This window comes from Globicephala melas, chromosome 3, assembly GCF_963455315.2.
Source record: "Globicephala melas chromosome 3, mGloMel1.2, whole genome shotgun sequence".
Lineage (NCBI taxonomy): Eukaryota > Metazoa > Chordata > Mammalia > Artiodactyla > Delphinidae > Globicephala > Globicephala melas.
The window spans coordinates 104,137,544-104,156,907 of NC_083316.1; the positions used below are offsets into that span (position 1 = coordinate 104,137,544).

The 19,364-nt window shown below is 41.5% G+C and overlaps 1 protein-coding gene across 1 annotated transcript in view; it reads left to right on the forward strand.

Moving 5' to 3' along the window:
- Positions 1-3,451: 3,451 nt before the first annotated feature.
- The window catches only part of GRAMD2B (GRAM domain containing 2B), a 66,330-nt gene continuing 50,417 nt past the window's right edge, over positions 3,452-19,364 (forward strand). Inside the window, exon 1 of the mRNA XM_030869763.3 lies at positions 3,452-3,729. Coding sequence (XP_030725623.1) covers positions 3,647-3,729 — 83 coding nt within the window. The 5' untranslated portion in view covers positions 3,452-3,646. The remainder of the gene's footprint in view (positions 3,730-19,364) is intronic.

Here is a 19,364-nt window from a genome sequence, read left to right on the forward strand (position 1 = left end):
TCTAGAGCTCAGGCTCAGTAGTTGTGGCACATGGGCTTAGTTGCTCTGCGGCATGCGGGATCTTCCTGGACCAGGTCTCGAACCCGTGTCCCCTACACTGGCAGGTGGATTCTTAACCACTGGGTCACCAGGGAAGTTCCATGTATAGGTCTCTTCTGAACTCTCTCACTTTTTCCCCATTTTCTCCTTTGCATAGTAACCTTAAACTGAAAACAGGAATGGTCTGAAGAGTGTTCCTGGATTCTATGACTTATGATGTATATTAAATATTTTGTGTAGTTAACTTATTACAGCACTTCCAGGTTTCATCTTGGTAAGAGCATCAACATTTTCTAAAACATATGTCATCAGACAATATACATAAAATTACAGGCATGTAATGACACTTTACATGTACTTATATTGGCTAATAAACACATACCCCGCCCTGTGTTATAAATTAGGTAACTTCTTGACCATACATTGCAACCAAAAAGCCACTCAAATCTCCAAACTCATATTTGAACTCTGCCCCAAAACTATGGACAGAGGCACAGTGTTTCTGATCAATGTTAAGAAGAGATCGCAATCTGATCAATATTGTTGACCAAAGAAAAACTACACAACCTAAAAGTTTCAAGTTGAGTTTTATTCGAGGATCTTACTGAGGACTATGGTCCAGGAGACAGTCTCTCAGATAACAATGAGGAACTGCTCCAAAGAGATAACAGAAGAGCCAGGATATATACAAGTTTTTTTGCTGGGAAAAAAACCCCCAAAACAACATGTAGTCGAACATCAAAAGATTACTGCTAATCACAAACAGATATCTCAAGTTAATGATTTTAGTGTTTTTCTATGTATGGGGAGTTACAAGATTCGGGGTTTACTGAAATTATTCCTTAGACACACATCTTAACTATCTAGTATCTAGGGCCAGTATCCAAAGCACAGATAGCTTCCTGGTTTTCTCCATCCTGAATTCCCCATAGGGCACACCATAAGTGGGTACCTGCAGTGGCTAATGGCTTGATCCTTACAGAACAGGGATGGCAGGCAACATACTTTGTTAACTGGAATGTCAGGCAACATTCTCTGTTCACAGTACTCTAAGCTGTTGGATAGAAGCCCCTACCTCCTGAAAGGTTGTGGGTTAGGCATTTTCTACTAGAACTGCTTCGATAACTGGAAGAAGCATTGGCTAGAACTTTGATGTCAGAAACAAGAAATTATGTTCCCAGAGGCTTGGAGGAAGAAAAATAGAGGGTAGGATTTTTTATTGGTGCCAAATCAAAGAGTCCCCCAAAATGTATTTTAGACATAATCTTATGTGTCTATTTTATCACATGACAATGAAGTTTCCCTATCATTTTACTGCTGCTGCCTTTTAAATACTGCATTCCATTTTACTGTAGAATAGCCCAAAGAATAAACAAATTAGGAAGCTGTTTGACAATGTCTTTTAAACTCAAGCAAATGCCACTAAGAAAAATAACGTTGTGTACTAGCTCCTTTCTAGTTCCTCCCCACTAGGAAAGGGCTATTGACTACTTCACAGGCTCCGGACGCGCAGGCCCAGCGGCCATGCTCACGGGCCCAGCCGCTCCACGGCACGCGGGATCCGCCCAGATCGGGGCACGAACCCGTGTCCCCCGCATTGGCAGGCGGACTCTCAACCACTGCGTCACCAGGGAAGCCCTGTAATTATTCTTAAATCTAAAATTAATTTTAGAAGAAAATCCGAAGGCAGCCCCGGAGCGTAATGTTAGTAATTTTATCCCAGCCATAAAGTTAGGCCTCCAACAATAAGGTTTTGTATTAGTTATTCTTTAGTCTCAACTACTCTGTAGCAAATTACAAATCTACCAACACATACGTTATTTGCTATTGCAGGGGAGCAAAGCTGGCCACCCCAAAATGCATCCCTTTGGCACGCAGATTATTTCAAGCTAAAAAGAAGCAAGGCCCAAAAGATTGGGGAAGAATCTTTGAACTTTCTCCTAACTGCCTAAAAAAATTTAGATAGAAGACCTGTTCCAGGAAGGGAGCTGTCACCGTAGATTACTACAGTATAATATGAACTAGGTGTGTAGACAGGGAGGAACCTAGCAAAGTCTGCTTGTTGAAATTCCTCTCTGTGTTCCATTGTTTCTGTATGAGCCAGCAAACAGTTTTTGCCACCCATTTGCTCATTTTCATCTTCCTGTGAATTGCCTTCTTTCCCTCAAACAATGGAGCCATCCACAACTGTGCACCCTGAGGGGATTCAGGATGGAAAAAAAGCAGGACACTGGCCCCAGACAGTTAAGGTGCATATCAAAGGAATGATTTCAATAAGCCCAGACTCTTGCATCTCCCCATACATAGAAGAGTGCTAAATTCATTAACTTGAGATGTCTGGTTTTTCTTTAATTAACAGTAATCTTTTGACTACCCGGTTTTTGTTGCCAAAACTCGTATATGTCCTGGCTCCTCTCTTACCTCTTCCAGGCAATCCCTCAGAGCTCTCCAAAAGGCTGTCTTCTGGACTTAAGTACTCAGCAAGTCCGCCAAATAAAACATAATTCTCAACTTTTAGGTTGTGCAATTTTGGGTTTTTTTTCAGTCAACGCTATGAAGTCCCAAACCCCTGCCCCATTCTCTTCTCTCAGGTGGCACATAAGCCTCGATTGCCTAACTTGTCCTTGGGCCTCATTTTCTTAGGGAGCCCCCTGGACGCAGGTAATTAAATTTGATTTTCTCCTATTAATCTATCTCACGTCAAGTTAACCCTTAGACCAGCCAGAAGAATCTAGAAGGGCAGAGGGAAGTTTCTTCTCCTTCCCCACTCTACTAAATGGGTGTTTAGAATAATGGCTAGAACATGGCAGGTCTCAAAGTTCCTTAAATGAGTCCGTGGATGCTTCAAACACAAAACGTGACAGAACCAGCAAGGCGGGAAGAAGTGGCTTCATTTTATTGGTTGGGCGCGTAGCAAGCAAGTTGCTGGTGAGGTTTTGATGGCTGCTTCTCCACGCTCCCCTCCTCCCCTACCAACTAGGAAGGGTCAACCAGGAACTACCTCTTATTGCCTCAGTCACTGAACCGACGTATTGTTTAAGCTCTGACAGGCAGTCCTCAAAGAGACTACACCCTGCTTGAATAATTTAGGCTGGGGCACAGGCCAGACCACAAAGCGCATCTGTGCGAGAGAGAGCCTCACTCAGTCCTGCCGTTTCCAGCATCTACAGCCGGCCGCCCATTTTTCATACACCATATTTACAGTCGGGGTAGAAAAAAAGCCCAGTTTACCAGGAGGCTACTTATACGGCGCCGGGTTAGGCATATGTTTCACCTGCTTGGCCAATTAGCTTCCTCTGCCCGCAAGACTAGTTCAACAGGTTTCCTTTTTCTCTTCCTCCGCCTCCTGGGTTGGAGAAAGAGGTTGTCACTTCGCTTCGACCCTCCCCTTCCCTCCCTCCCAGCTCTGCCCCGCCAGCTCGGACCAATCGCGCCGGCTCGAACGTGTCCAGGTTGGCGGACCCCGGCAGGGCCGGCCCGGATGCGCCGAGCGGCCCAGGGCGCAAGGGAGGGCGCGGCGGGTTCGCTGGGCCTGCGCCCCGGACGGTGGGAGTGGGGGAAGCGGGAGGAGGAGACGGTCTGAAGGTGCCCTCCAGACGCGGCCCTGATGACTGAACTACAGCAAGATGTGGACGACACAAAGCCTGCCAAAGTGCTCGGGAAGAGAGAGAGCAAAATTGGCTCAGCCCAGTAAGTACCCTCCGCTGGATCCCAGCCGCGGCGGTAGAACGCGCGCTGCCCGAACTTCTCTGCCAGGGAAGAGTTGGGAATGGGAACGGTTTTCTGGAACTTTTAACGTGGACAGAGCTGTGGCTTGAACTCTTCCTGTGGCGCCCGGTCTCTTTTTTACCCCCGATTCTGTAGTAGAGAAAAGGCACGGCAGCGTTTCAGAAACGCACTGCAGCTTGCAGTCCGGTGGGGATGGGAATTATTTGAGCCGAGAGCACGACTGGTGTTTTATAAATCCCAAGGGAGGTCTGGGGCGACTCTTCAGAGCTCCAAGCCACATCAAGAAGCAGCGCTTAACATTTATTCTAACTGTCTTACATCTTAATGACTTGTGTGAAGATGCAGCTGTCCCGTAGATGTCGTCTGGTCACTAGCTTCACAAAGATGCGTATTTTGTCGTTCAATTCGGAGCATGAAGGTGTTTTTTTCCCCCCATCCCCTTCACTGTTTCCCCTCACGAGAGAGGAAAAGTAGTGGAAAATATGAAATACGCTTTATCTTTCCCCCTCAAAGACTGCCTGCCTTTGTTGAGTACTTAACACAAACTTGTTATACGCTTTTTTTTTTTGAGGGAGGGTGTGGGAGTGGGGTGAGGGAGCATAGTGAACATAAAATAAAACATCAGATATTGGGTTGTGACTATCCTCCCAAAAGATTCACGTGCGTAATAGGATTTGCACATTGTTTGACCTATAAACTCTTCTGGTTTAAGAAGCTGAAAACTCAAATATTTGATCACAAGGATTAGCTTCCTGTAATGAAATTTATTTATCTTACGTACTTTTTAAAATCCAGAAGTATGGTTATTTATGTGATTGTTATTCCCAAACTTTTCTTTTAAAAAAGAAAAGAATCTTTAAATGTTTGGTCATTTTCTATATCACTATAACATTAAGTGAGACTAAGGTAAATATCTAAATAAGCCCAATTTTAATTTTTATGGTACCAAGCTGTCGGGTATCTAAAATGCTTTATTGCTACTAGTATAAAAAAGATGACAGACTTTTTTAATAGTAAAGATTCAATCCCCAAAAAAGATTTAAAAAATTCAATCCTCATCATTCATTATTTCAGCATTTACTCATTTTTAGGAACCCAGCCTGGTTGCACATAAAGACTTGTGTTGGTAAAGCATATTCCACCCATTTATTGAAGTTTGGGCCGACCTTTTAGAAAAAGAATAGCTTTTATTAGCTGCTTTGAATTGTGGTTTCAAAGGCTTTGGTCATATTCTCTTCAAGTGTCTGCTTTCCTTGGCTACTTCAGCTCATGTTCTTTGCACTTTATTGACTGAAAAAAGATGATTGAGGAAAAATTGCTCTAGGTATAACTCTCACAAAATGTTCTTGTTTCCTTACCCCGAAATAACATCCTTGCTTTATACTAATAATTCAAGCCCAAGAAAAAGATGAACCAGCAAATGACATGTATTTCCTTAACCATTCTTTTATAAACTTTACCTCCCTGAAGAAGAGGTGTTGTGGCTAGTCTGGTCACCATTTCATAGATGTTTGAGGTGACGGGAGCGGTAAGTGGCACTGGCAGGACTGGAACCCAGGACTCTAAACTCCTGGATCAGAACTCATCCAGAGGCACTATTTATTATTTTCAGCTACACAAAGCAGAATGATTCAAGCCCACCCAACAGCTGTTAAGTTTTAAATCTTCACATTCCCTCCCAGTCCTCAAGATATTCAGTCAAGGAGAGCATTCTGATTGATTGAAAACATCTGCCATAGCATTAGACTAATTTTGTTAAATTAAAATTCTTTAGAAGTTGAGAACATAATTTTGTAGAAGATACACAACCACCTCGAAGCTCAAGGCCCCGAACAGCCAGCCCTTCATTTGGAACATTCAGTTTCACAAATTCATTTCAGTTCTACAAATAGGAATACCTACTATTTGTTCAATAATGGTGGGCAATACAAGAATGAATGTGATTTGGTATCCGTCTTTCTGTAACTCCAAGAGCACTGTTGAGCCATGTATGTATGTTACAGTACTTCAAGGGACGATGGTGGCCATTGCCACATTAAATACACAAACAAGGTATTATAAAAAGTTTGGCCTATAACTGAATCTTCTCCACAGTTAGGATATGTACCCATTTGGCAGTCTTTGGTTTATTGAGTCTTTGGTTTTTCCCCCGCAAAGTGTTAATTCCCAGGCCTACTAAAGTCACTTCTGATTCAATCTAAGATTTTAGACCCTCTTTTTTTCTGCGCTCTTAAACTCCTGCTCTGGTAACAGAATAAAAGTAATTTAAAGACACAGGTAGATACATTTTCACAGTGATATATCGGTGTGATAATTCCATGTTTGAAATCATGTTGAGTAGCAAAATTTTTATGCTTGGAAACCCAGTCTAACTTGTCTGTTTTGAATTTCATCTTAGATTAATCATCACTAAGCTCAAAGTTGTTGAAGGCTAAGTGTCCCAAGGGACATTTTCTTCAAGAGTGTTAGAACGGCTTGCTCCTCCCCATTCTCTGCATCTGTAACTTCACCCACATGGGCCTCATCACCTAGGACCTTAGCCTCTTAATTAATAATGGCTGCCAATTATGGAGAATGCTTGCTATGTGACAGGCTGTATGCTCAACACTTATTCATTGTCATACAGAATCCAGTCGATACTATCGTTATCTCCATTTTACAAGTAAGAACACTGATTCTGAGAGGTTAAGTAACTAGCCAGGCAGAGACACAGTTAATAAGAGAACAGCTCAAATTCAAGTCCAGGACTCCTAACTCTAGAGCTTGACCTTGAATCTTTATCCCTCCTCCTATGCTCTAGAATCTATGATGGCCCTCCGTAACCTACTCTTCAAAAACAGCCTCCTCTGCCAAGAATCTAAGACCCGTAATGAGCTGGACACACATAGACCATTTCAACCTCATTTCCTAATCCTGGTCAGCTTGCACAGCCTCTGTAGCCAGCCACGCTAGCAGCACTGTAATTCAGAGGCGATAATGCAGAAGAATAAGGAACATGTGTGCCAAACGTAGTACTGAATCAGGTTCCCTCATTCTTCCCTCCTCAGCTCTCTATTACTTTGCTCAAGCAGTGCCCTCTCGTCTCTCTTAAGATACTTCTGTAAATCAACTCGAGCTTTCCTTCATTTAAAGCCTCTCCTGATCACTGGCCATACTCTCCTCTTTCTTACCAGTGCTCACCCTGTATGTATGTGGTCAGCCCAGAGAAGTTCACCGCTACTACTATTACTATGTATTAACAGTTAATGTTTATGTAACGTTTAGTGTGTACGAAATACTGCTCTAAGTTATTAACATATACTCACACAGTAGTCCAGTGTACATTAGTTAACTGTCCCCAAATAGATTGCAAACTCCAATCACGTTTTTTCTTATTGAATTTCTCAAAGGACTCAGCAAATAATCACTTTCAATAACTATGTGTTGGTGAGCTGTGGAGGCTGGGATCCCATCCCCCGCTGATTAAGGTATATAATATGCTTACAGCTGACTTCCAGTTTGACGACCTCAGGGGAAGTTATACTCTCAAATCAAATTATCTGTCAGTAGCAGTAGAATTTTTTTTTTTATTGTATCACAAGAATCTTTGATGTTTACTTTAAAGTTTACTCATGGTGGTGTAAGTAGCAGTAGAATTTTTAGGTACATTTACTTGCACAAGAACTGTGACTTATTTATTCATCTTTGTGCTGGAAGTGAGACTGCCCATTTACTCACCACCAAAATACATATTCAATTTAAAAATAACAGCCCCCCCTTTTTTTTAACCAAGAATTGGTAGTTCTGGCTGCATAGTTCCTTTCGAGATCCTAGTTTTTCCCTACTTTATCTTTTTCATTCTTAATTTTGTGTTCACGTTGCATAGATATTTCTAACATAGCCTAACTTTTTTGACACACATTTTGTTAGATACACTTTTATTTCTTAAAGTCTCTGGCGGATCTCATTTAGTAATGGCCTCGTTACTTTTAATGAATTTCAAAAAGTATCTAAAACTAATACTGATAATACTTCTGGGCAGTTGATTCATATTTCGAATAATGAATTATGTCACATGCCACATACACTTGTAATGCAGTTTGAATTCTAAACATTTAAAATTTAATAATTTGGGATGTAAGAATTCTAGAAATTTGTTCAGTTTCATTGTGGAGAAAGAGAGGGTGGATGTATGCAATATAAGCAGTTTACCTTAAAAGGAAGTTCTCTGGGATTATCAAGAAATAATAATGATTTGGGGCACATATTTTGACTTTAAAGAGTGAATTCAAGCAAAAATAAATTACCTTAGTCTTGTGCATATTGTGGGTACTTGACAAACAGAATAAGAGTTGCAGTTGGGGACTGATCTTGCGTCCGAAGCAAGAGGAGCAAAGATGAATAATTATTGAGTATAGCTCGACTTCTTAGTGCTTGCTGAAGTCCAAACATTGAAAGTGACTATTTAGCAAGAAAAATCTCTGTAAATTATCTATATATTATATATCTTTCCATATGTGTGTTTGTATATTATTTTTCTTCTTTAATTCTAATTTCCAGCTCACCAACTCTGACAGATTACCCAGCATATTTTTTTTTTTGGCGGTACGCGGGCCTCTCACTGTTGTGGCCTCTCCCGTTGCGGAGCACAGGCTCCGGATGCGCAGGCTCAGCGGCCATGGCTCACGGGCCCAGCCGCTCCGCGGCATGTGGGATCTTCCCGGATCCGGGCACGAACCCGTGTCCCCTGCATCGGCAGGCGAACTCTCAACCACTGCGCCACCAGGGAAGCCCCCAACCAGCATACTTTTTAATATAAACTTTGGGATAAGAAGAAAAAATTACAGCATTAGAAAATATTAAAATTATATTAAGGTAAAACAATCGAGGAGATTGAAAAGATGGAGAAAAATAGTGTTCTGGTTTTAAATGTTTTGAAAAGAAATTTAATGAACCAAATCAGCTCCATGGCTCAATGTTAATATCATTGGAAATTGCTGATTTGTCAAGGCAGTACAGAAAGAGGTTAAGAATGCAGGCTCTAGGAAACTAGGATCTGAAGTCTGACTTTCCTATCTCCTAGAAGTTTGACCCTGGTGAGTTGCTTAGCCACCTCCAAGCTTCATTATCTGTAAAGAATAATAAAGTCAGCTGTGGGAACTCCCTGGCCATCCAGTGGTTGGGACTCCACGCTTTCTCTACCGAGGGCGCAGGTTCAGTCCCTGGTCGTGGAACTAACATCCTGCAAGCTGTGCAGCGCAGCCAAGAAATAAATAAATAAATAAATTTAATTAAGCCAGATGTTCTGATTAGGCTTGCCTTGAAGTTTCAATGCGAAATGTCAGAAATTCACTTCACCTCGTGCCTGACATGGTCAGCGCTCCATAAGCCATAGCTGTGGTGGTCCTCACTGTTGAAGGTCTGGGACTGTGGTAACCTAAATGGGAGGGAAGTCCAGAAGGGAGGGGATATCTGTATGTGTATGGCTGATTCATTTTGTTGTGCAGTGGAGGCTAACGCAACATTGTAATGCAACCATACTCCAATAAAAATTAATTTAAAAAACAAAAAAAAGAAAGTATAATTAAACAAATAGTCAAAATTCAAAAGGCCTAGTAACTCTTAACAGTCGCAGGCACCAGTGTCCTATTAAGTGAGCCTCTGTTGCATCAGCTACACCTACAGGGCACTTTGACAGCCGCTGAGCATTTCCATGAATCCAACATGGCATCTTGGTTTTTAGTTTATGCTGAAAGGATCTCATGCCATAACTCTTTAGTGACCTACCAGCTTATTTAAATGTTGCTTACTGATTTGGTGTTCTCACATCTGTTGTCCAGTGCTTTTATCTCTGATCCATTGATTTCTACATCCTACATCCTGGCGCTGAGTTTTCTTTCATGGCTCCTCAACTTTAAACTGCTGAGTTGTTTCCATTTGCTGAACTTCAGTAGACCTCCCCTTCAACATCTTTCTAGTTCTTTAAATGCCCAGCTTTAGGCATTTCACACATTTCCAAGTGGCATAAAGCACAGGTCCTGGAGACAGACTCCTCCACAGCCACCTGAATGACTGTTCTTCCTTCTTAAAGAAAAGAGCGTGTTTTTATCCATGCTCTTAAACTTGATCATATACCCTTAGGAGAGAAGCAGAACCAACTTAAACTCCATTCCCTAAGGTAAACTAGTTGATATGTTCTCGTTGGTCATTCCACGTGTGTCAGAGGTTCCCACATTCATGATGGGACATGATGTCCCAAGAGGCAGATTTTTTGTTTTTTTTGAGGCAGATTATTTTTAACAGGCTTATTGAGACATATTTTACATATCATAAAATTTACCCATTTCAAGTGTACAATTCAATGACTTTGAGTAACATTACTGAGTGGTGCAGCGTCACCATACCCAGTTTTAGAACATTTTCATATCCTCTCTCCATTACGATCCCTTGGGCCCGTTTATACTAATTCCCATTAGTATGACATAAAATGTACTTAAACAAAAGAGTCAAAATTCACCCCCTACCCCAGCCCCAGGTAGTCACTAATCTATTTTCTATCTCTGTAAATTTCTCTTTTCTGGGCACGTCATATAAATGGAATCATATATAATATGCAGTCTCTTGTATCTGTCTTCTTTCACTTACCATCATGTTTTTGAGGTTCATGAGGTTTTTTTTTTGAGATTTCGTATATATGTGTTAGCATACGGTATTGGTTTTTCTCTTTCTGACTTACTTCACTCTGTATGACAGACTCTAGGTCCATCCACATCTCTACAAATAACTGAATTTCGTTTCTTTTTATGGCTGAGTAATATTCCATTGTATATATGTGCCACATCTTCTTTATCCATTCATCTGTTGATGGACACTTAGGTTGCTTCCATGTCCTGGCTATTGTAAATAGAGCTGCAATGAACATTTTGGTACATGACTCTTTGAATTATGGTTTTCTCAGGGTATATGCCCAGTAGTGGGATTGCTGCGTCGTATGGTAGTTCTATTTGTAGTTTTTTAAGGAACCTCCATACTGTTCTCCATAGTGGCTGTACCAATTCACATTCCCACCAACGGTGCAAGAGGGTTCCCTTTTCTCCACACCCTCTCCAGCATTTATTGTTTGTAGATTTTTTGATGATGGCCATTCTGACCAGTGTGAGATGATATCTCATTGTAGTTTTGATTTGCATTTCTCTAATGATTAGTGATGTTGAGCATCCTTTTATGTGTTTGTTGGCAATCTGTATATCTTCTCTGGAGAAATGTCTATTTAGGTCTTCTGCCCATTTTTGGATTGTGTTGTTTGTTGTTTTGATATGAAGCTGCATGAGCTGCTTGTAAATTTTGGAGATTAATCCTTTGTCAGTTGCTTCATCTGCAAATATTTTCTCCTATTCTGAGGGTTGTCTTTTTGCGGATAGACCACATTTTGTCTGTCTGTTCACTTGTTTGTAAACATTTAGGTTGTCTCCACTTGTTGATTATGATGAATAATGCTGCAATGAATATTTGTGTGCAAGTCTTTGTATGGGCAGATGTTTTCATTTCTCTTGTGCATATACCTAGAAATGGGATTGCTGGGTCATATGGTAACTCTATGTTTAACTTTTTGAGGAACTGGCAAACTTTTCCAAAGCAGCTACACCCTTTTACATGCTCACCAGCAATGCATGAGGGCCCGTGGTGTAGATTTAAGAGAAAGTTCTTTCACATAGCAGGGAAATAAGATTGCAAACACCTTAAAGATAGGTCAGTACCTTACACTTTAGAACATAACAGATATCTGTTGAATTGTTGACTGAGTGAAATTCATACTTAGGGTTTTGAAAACTCCCTCAAACTGCAGTGTTAAAGATAACTCAGACTGTCATACTTGGGTACTGTTTTTACAAGCTCTTAAAATTTTGCATGTAACATTTGTTACTGGTTTTTTTTTTTAATGACAGTAATACAAAGAAGAAAATTTTAAATGAGACCGTAATCTTCCCCTATCTGTGCTGACATATTTTAAAGGCTAGAAAATTAAAACAACATAGATAGGTACAAAATGAAAAAGGAAGGTCTTCTTCTCATCTCCCACCTGACAGTTCCTTGTCTCAGGGGTAACCACTTGCCAAGGGTTTGGGTTTTGTTCTTACAGTCTTGTCATTTAAGGCCAGAGTCAAGTTTTTTGTTGTTTTATTTTTCCTTAGAACCTCCACCTTCCAATATGCCTCTAAGTGTGTTGGACTTGGCACAATGAAGCACCTTGTGAGGTCAGGAAGATTAAGTGTGATCCTACAGTATCTGGACTGCACACTGTAGGAGAGCTCGATAAAGGGTGGACTTTATTCCCATAAACCACTGTTTTCCCAGACTTCTTTGCAGAAGAATTATCTACCAATAAGTTGACCTACACAGTTTTAATATTGATGAATAAATAAATCCATCGGAACAGAGGTTTCTTAAGTGACCGTAGCCAGGTGGACTCAGAGCGTTAGAAAGAAGGGTTGCTGTCTGACTGGCCCATCCTCAAGTTACCCGTTCATCTTCTAATCTCTTCTGTGCCCCTGTCCAACCGGATGATCCTAGACAGGCCCCCAGTCAGATGAGGCAGCAATAAATGTGGGCCACCCTGTGAACAACTAGGTAGAAGTCACAGTAGTGATGAGACCTGTTTAAGAAGAGCAGAGACCGAAATGGAGAAACGGAAATGTGACATTGGAGACAAGGAGTAAGGAGATGGGGGGAGAATAGAAGAAAGTTAGAAAGAGAGGGGAGAAGATTGAGTCATATTGAAAAGATGAAGAAAAAAATGCTACTTCACCATTAACCTATGTGATCTCCCCCTTCTCTCCTGGCGGATGGTCCTCCTCACCTCTCCCTGTGCTCTTCTGTGTCCTGTCACTGAAATCTCAGGCACTGAGCTGGGTGGCTGACGTGCCTCTTCTTCCCCAGTGGAGATGCTGCTGTATATAAACGTTGGTGTTTTCTTTAAGTCCATATATGTCAGGCTTATGATTATATCCATAGTTGTCATCTTCTAGACTTTTCAAATTATGTCTTCCATCCTGTGCAATGAGTTTAAAACTGGGAAGAACCTCAGAAATACTCTAATTTTTGTGTCTTTTACTGTTAAGGATTCTTATCTGAAAACAGTTATCTTGTGATCCTACAAATTATTTTGAAACCCCTAGCGTGTAGTGCTGTAAAAGCTGTATTGTGAGTTGAGTTGCCATATGTCAACGGTGAAGAAAAACTCTTCATCATGACAACTTTTATTATCGCTGTACTATTTCTATAATTCATTAGAAAATAGTTCCTCATTGGATCCTAACAATGTAAATGTTGTGCTGGATGCTGTGTATAACAAATAATGTAGTCCTCTGAGAGCCCGTACAAACTGTCAAGAATATTTTTTCCCTCCCTCTTTCCCTTCCTCTCTTCTAAAGTTGGACTAGTTTTGATATGAAGTTGGTAGATTTCTTATACTTGTTCTTGATTTGATCAGAATCTTTTCTGAAATTTTTACAAAGAATCACAACACATTTTCTAAACTCAAATTCTGAAATCACAAAATGTCACACCTGTCATCGGAACCTGCGATGAGAGAATAATAAATGGCTTATGAGCTGGGAGAAAGGCAATATTTAACAGTTGATAAGGACCAGAGAGATTGGCTCGTGTGTCAGCTGACACTTACTAAGTAGTTCTCTGTACTGGGCAGTCACCAAGGTGAAGAGGAGGCCTTTGCCCATAAGAAAAACAGAGTAGAGGAAAGGAATATTTTATTGAGAGATTTGATCTTCTTTCAAAGAAGAAACTAGGTAGCTCCAGAAAATATATCAAATCAGGTAGCTTCGGAAAACATATCAAATATAACAGTTGATATATTTAGATGAGATGAGGTAATATCATTGTTACATGCTCAACCATTGTTCAAAGTTTTAAATATATACATGGAATGAGGTAGTTACAATATCATTGTTGCATGCTCAACCATTGTTCAAAGTTTTAAATATATACATGGAATGAGGTAGTTACAGTTATCGTCACGTTTTGTGCATAACAGACACAGCGACTTGCCCAAGTTTATAACAGCTGTTGAAGTGTTGGAGCCAGAATTCAAAGGCAGGCAGTCTAATCTGAACCAGCCTCCTAAAATGATTAATTGTATAACCTCACTTGGGAAGAGCAAAGATGAAGAAGGCAGAGTGGCTCCCATTAGGTGTCTATGCATCCCTGCATAGGTCTCTTAACTTTTATAGGTCTGCTTTCTCAACTATAAAACCGAGACTCGTTTCATTTCTTTCTACAGTTCTTACATTGAAAGGATTTCTAATGATCTATAGAGGACAGAGTAGAGAGAGCACCTTTAGCTACCAGTTGGGCACTGGTGCTTTCTCTGTGTACTGTCAGACACAGGTGCCTTTCTGGATACTTTTGTCTTCATCTGTGCTCAGACCTGACCATAGGGAACTTTGTTTCAATTGCAGCGTTACATGGTGATTTGCACAGCAGTCACTCATGGATTCCAATTTTTAAAAACCGTGGCTGGGGGGCTTCCCTGGTGGCACAGTGGTTGAGAGTCCGCCTGCCGATGCAGGGGACACGGGTTCGTGCCCTGGTCCGGGAAGATCCCACATGCCGCGGAGCGGCTGAGCCCGTGAGCCATGGCTGCTGAGCCTGCGCGTCCGGAGCCTGTGCTCTGCAATGGGAGAGGCCACAACAGTGAGAGGCCCGCGTACCGCAAAAAAAAAAAAAAAAAAAAAAAAACAAACAAGAAAAAAACCGTGGCTGGGTTCTTCTTTGCACAAGTACAGAGTGTTTCTGTAAAGTAATGTGACCAATTTTGTTTCTAAAAACGAACGTTGTTGTTGTTGTTTTTTAAAGTAGTCACCTAAGGGACCCAAGAACTTTTCCAAAAATGCTGCAGTTGCACGAAATCTTCTTGAAATTCTTCTTGCGGGGTACTTTCAGAGCCTGGAGCTGATTCTTTTTTTTTTTTTTTAAGTCTGGCCAGGATTCATTAGGAAGCTTATTAGTCACAGTGAATAAAAAGCCATGAACAGAAGAACTGAGATCTGCACAAATTCTGCCATTGGGCTTACAACACTAGTTAGAAGCTAATAAACATTAAGGATGTCCCAAGAGGAATCTTATGTAAGTCCCAATCTTACCTCGACCAGGATACCCACAAACACAGAAACGATGCCCATGCTCTCCTCAGACTGCTTACCTGGTTAGCAGGAAAAAAGACCTTCTCCTCAAGCTATTAAGCATCAGCAGGAGATTCCTGCTTTTCTAACTATAACCATGGGACACTAGTGCACGACAGACAACTCCAAGCTGCGCAACTTTTTTTTTTTAAGAAGATGTTGGGGGTAGGAGTTTATTAATTAATTTATTTATTTTGGCTGTGTTGGGTCTTCGTTGCTGCGCGTGGGCTTTCTCCAGTTGCAGCGAGCAGGGGCTACACTTCGTTGCGATGCGTGGGCTTCTCATTGCAGTGGCTTCTCTTGTTGCAGAGCACGGGCTCTAGGTGCACAGGCGTCAGTAGTTGTGGCACGTTGGCTCGGTAGTTGTGGCACACGGGCTTAGTTGCTCCACGGCATGTGGGATCTTCCCAGATCAGGGCTCAAGCCCGTGTCTCCTGCATTGGCAGATGGATTCTTAACCACTGCACCATCAGGGAAGTCCCAGAAAACAATTTTTGAAAAAAATTTCCATGAGTTTAAGCAGTGAAGTAACTGAAGGTTCAGCTATCACAATCATCTTGTTCTTTGTTCCATTTCATTACACACTATGGGAGTTTGTATACAAATTACATTTCTCTCAGGTCCCCTCCCCATATCCTAGTTTTATACCAGATGGACTTTTCCACTGGTATATGAAAGGCACTACTCCTGACTTTCCCATATGATAGCAATCAATTAGCTATGAAGCTAATGAAGCTTTCCTTTTTTTTTTTCCCCCTATTCTAAGTGTTATCTGATAGTTAATATCTGTGAGCTGATTGGTCTACTACCTGATCAGTCTTGGAGCCTACTTAAAGACAAGCATATTTTCCTGTTCCCTTTTCTTGACTTTTTGGTCAGAATGCATTCATTAGCATAGCATATCTCATTTCTGATTTTAATCCTGTATTGTTTGGTAACTTCTCTGTGACATATCTCCACTCTTCTCTAATCCAGTGTAATTCAGCAAGCGTTTCTTAACCGCTTACTCTATGCTGAGAACACATGGCTGAGTGAGGTGTGGGCGACGCCCTTTAGGAGCTCCCCGACTGGGGAGAGGAGAGTGGGACACACACACACACACACACAACACACACACACACACACACTGTGTGATAAAAAATTCCACAATAATTATCAAATGCTAATAGAAATGGTGTAGGGCATGACCTCCGGACAGCTCCCTGGGAGATACTGAGGGTCATGTTCCAGATGCAGATTAGTCACTGAAGTGGGGGCACCATGGTAAGGAGAGTTCCGGCTCACTTCTTCTCCTGCCTTCTAGGCAGTCTGCGTTTTTTGAGGTGAACTGAGCTAAGTGGTGATATCTGAAGTGAGGCTGATGGGTAAGAAAGAATTTCGCCTCAACTGGAGGGAAAAGTTATTCCAGGCGAGGGATGAACAAGGATAGGGTACTTGAAAGTCCAAATTCGTGTTTTTGGTGAACCCTTAGGGGTCTGTGGCTAAACTGTTGACCGGTTGGGACAGGAGAGCAGAACACAGGAGGACCTGGATCCCCCATTCAGAATTCTCCTTGCTTGGCTCTCTTTGCTTCACTTCCGGCTTTGACTCTACTACTGATTCTTTGAAACTTTAGGGAAGTCGTTCTCTCTGGTCTTCAGTTTCCTCCTCTGTAAAGAGAGAGGGCTGAATGACCTGATTTGTTAGATCCCTTCCAACCTGAAGCGTATGAGTCTTTGAAGAAACTGCCCTATTTCTCTGTGCTCTTCTATAGCCTTTGTGTAAAGAATTCTTTCAGGCTGAACAAACTGAGGAAAGTGTTTTGAATATGAATAGAATCCTTGCTTTCTGACTTGGTTTGGCCTCTTTTATTATTATTATTTTTTTTGCTTTTATTTCTTCCCCTTGGTAAACTTTTACCTGGTTAAGGCGGGACTGCCGCTGGAACATACCTCAACTCTCCTCTTACGTATTTTTAGATACGTATCAGCATTGACGTTGCATTTGGACAACTCTGCTTTGCCCTTTGGCTGCAGGTGACAGGGCCACAATGCCTTCTGGACAACTCATAGTAGAAAGGTCTAAGCAAGTAACAATTTTAAACCTATAACACAAATGGGGAGCAAATTCATTACCAATGGAATTGCAGGTTTCTCTGGTATACTTCAGGTATGAAAATAAACATATTCCATTTGAATACAGAATACAGTTTAAAGTTAAAAAGAAAAAAGCATACATGTAACTGATTCACTTTGCTGTACAGCAGAAACTAACACAACATTGTAATGCAACTATACTCCAATAAAAATTAATTAAAAAAAATAAAAAGCCCTTTTTCTCAGATTTGAAGTCGGGGATAGTAGCTTACCACTTCAACTTAATAATTATTATAGCATTTATAAAGCACTTTATATTCTTTAAAATACTTTTATTTATATCAAAGGTTGGAATTTAACACATTTTTTGAGGACCTACTATTAAGCACTATAGTATGTTACAGGGATATTAGGATGTATTAGACGTGGATCTTGCCCTCAAGAACATTACAGCATATTTCACTATAACTTGAGCAATATCTTACCATGACATTAAATATGAATTTCAGTCTATTGTGATAAATAAGAATATGTACAAGCATTTTAAGAGAATAGTGGAGAAGCATCCAGCCCAGGGTGGGGATTGAGTAAAAGTCTTCTTAGAAGAAATGATGATATCTAAATTTTGAAGGAGGAATAGGAATTAGCCAAAAAAAAAAAAAGTCATTTTATCCAGAAAGAATAGCCTAAATGAAGACACAGTGATGTGAAACAACCTGGTGATTATGGAGAACTAATATTACTAGAACATAAGTTATATATTGAGTAGCAGTACCTGAGCAGGTGCAATGCATTGGAGGAAGGTTACAGAGGACGACCTTTTATGCCATGAGAAGGAGCTTGGTCTTAGCTATAAGACATAGGGAGTCACTGAAGGGATGTGATAAAGTCAAGGTTGTGTTTTTTCAGAAATGAATCCAGTAGCAAGGTTTAAGATAGATTGGATGGAGAACAAAATAGGAAGCAGGGATTCGCTGTCTGTGAAATAATCCAAATGAGATTGTTTTAGTAGGAAAAATGGGAGAATAGGTTTGAGAAATGTCAAAGGGATAAAATTGGAAGAACCAGGTGATTGATTTTCATTGACAGAGAGAGGAAGGTAGAATGACTCTTAGTTTCTCTCTCCAGGTGAAAGCTGCATGGATTGTGATGCCATTAATTAAGCCATGGAACGTAGGAGGAAAAGGAGGCTTAGGGTCTAAAATGATGGGTTCCCTTTTATAAAAATTGAGATTGGGGGCTTCCCTGGTGTCACAGTGGTTGAGAGTCCGCCTGCCGATGCAGGGGACATGGGTTCGTGCCCCAGTCCGGGAGGATCCTACATGCCGTGGAGCGGCTGGGCCCGTGAGCCATGGCTGCTGAGCCTGCGTGTCCGGAGCCTGTGCTCCGCAATGGGAGAGGCCACAACAGGGAGAGGCCCGCGTACCGGAAAAAAAAAAAAAAAAAAAAAAAAATTGAGATTGGGATGGAGGTGTGTACTGTAATAAGAAATATATTTGGTCTTTGTCCCCAATTCCTGGCGCAGAGTTCCTAGAATTGGAATTTCCTGAGTGCTAAGAAGGACTGTCTCTTGTTATTCATAATGACCCCTTTTGATCACACCTGAGTTTATACTAATGAGATGGTTTAGGGCAGAACCGTTAGACAGCCTCAGGATGGGGCTGGTCACCAAAAAGGCCAAGTGATTAGAGCTTGGGAGCTTTTGGCCCCATCCCTAACCTCCTGGGAGGGGAGGGCACCAAGAAATTAAGTACTATAAAAACTCTTGAACACACCAAGGTGCTAGGAAGGCAGTGCACCCAGAGAGGACATGGAAGCTCTACATGCCCGCATACCCTGCCCTATGCAACTCTTCCGTCTGCCTGTTCTTGACTTGTCTTTTATAATAAAGAAGTAAATGTAGGTTAAGCATTTCCCTGAGTTCTGTGAGCCATTCAACAAATTATCGAACCTGATGGGGGATGGGGGGGAGTCATGGGAACCCCTGATTTATAGCCACTTGGCCTGGGACTTACAGCTGACATCTGAAGTGGGGGCAGTCTTGTGGAACTAAGCCCTTAACCTATGAGGTTGGCTCTAACTTTGGGTAGTTAGTGCCAGAATTGAATTGAATTGTTGGATACCCAGTTGGTATCTGGAGAATCAGAGAATTGGTTGTTGGTGTCAGAAAACACCCCAAGGACTTCCCTGGCGGTCCAGTGGTTAAGACTCCACGCTCCCGACGCAGGGGGCCCAGGTTCGATCCCTGGTCAGGGAACTAGATCCCGCATGCCGCAACTAAAAAAAAAAAAAAAGATCCTGCATGCCACAACGAAGATCCTGTGTGCTGCAACTGAGACCCGGT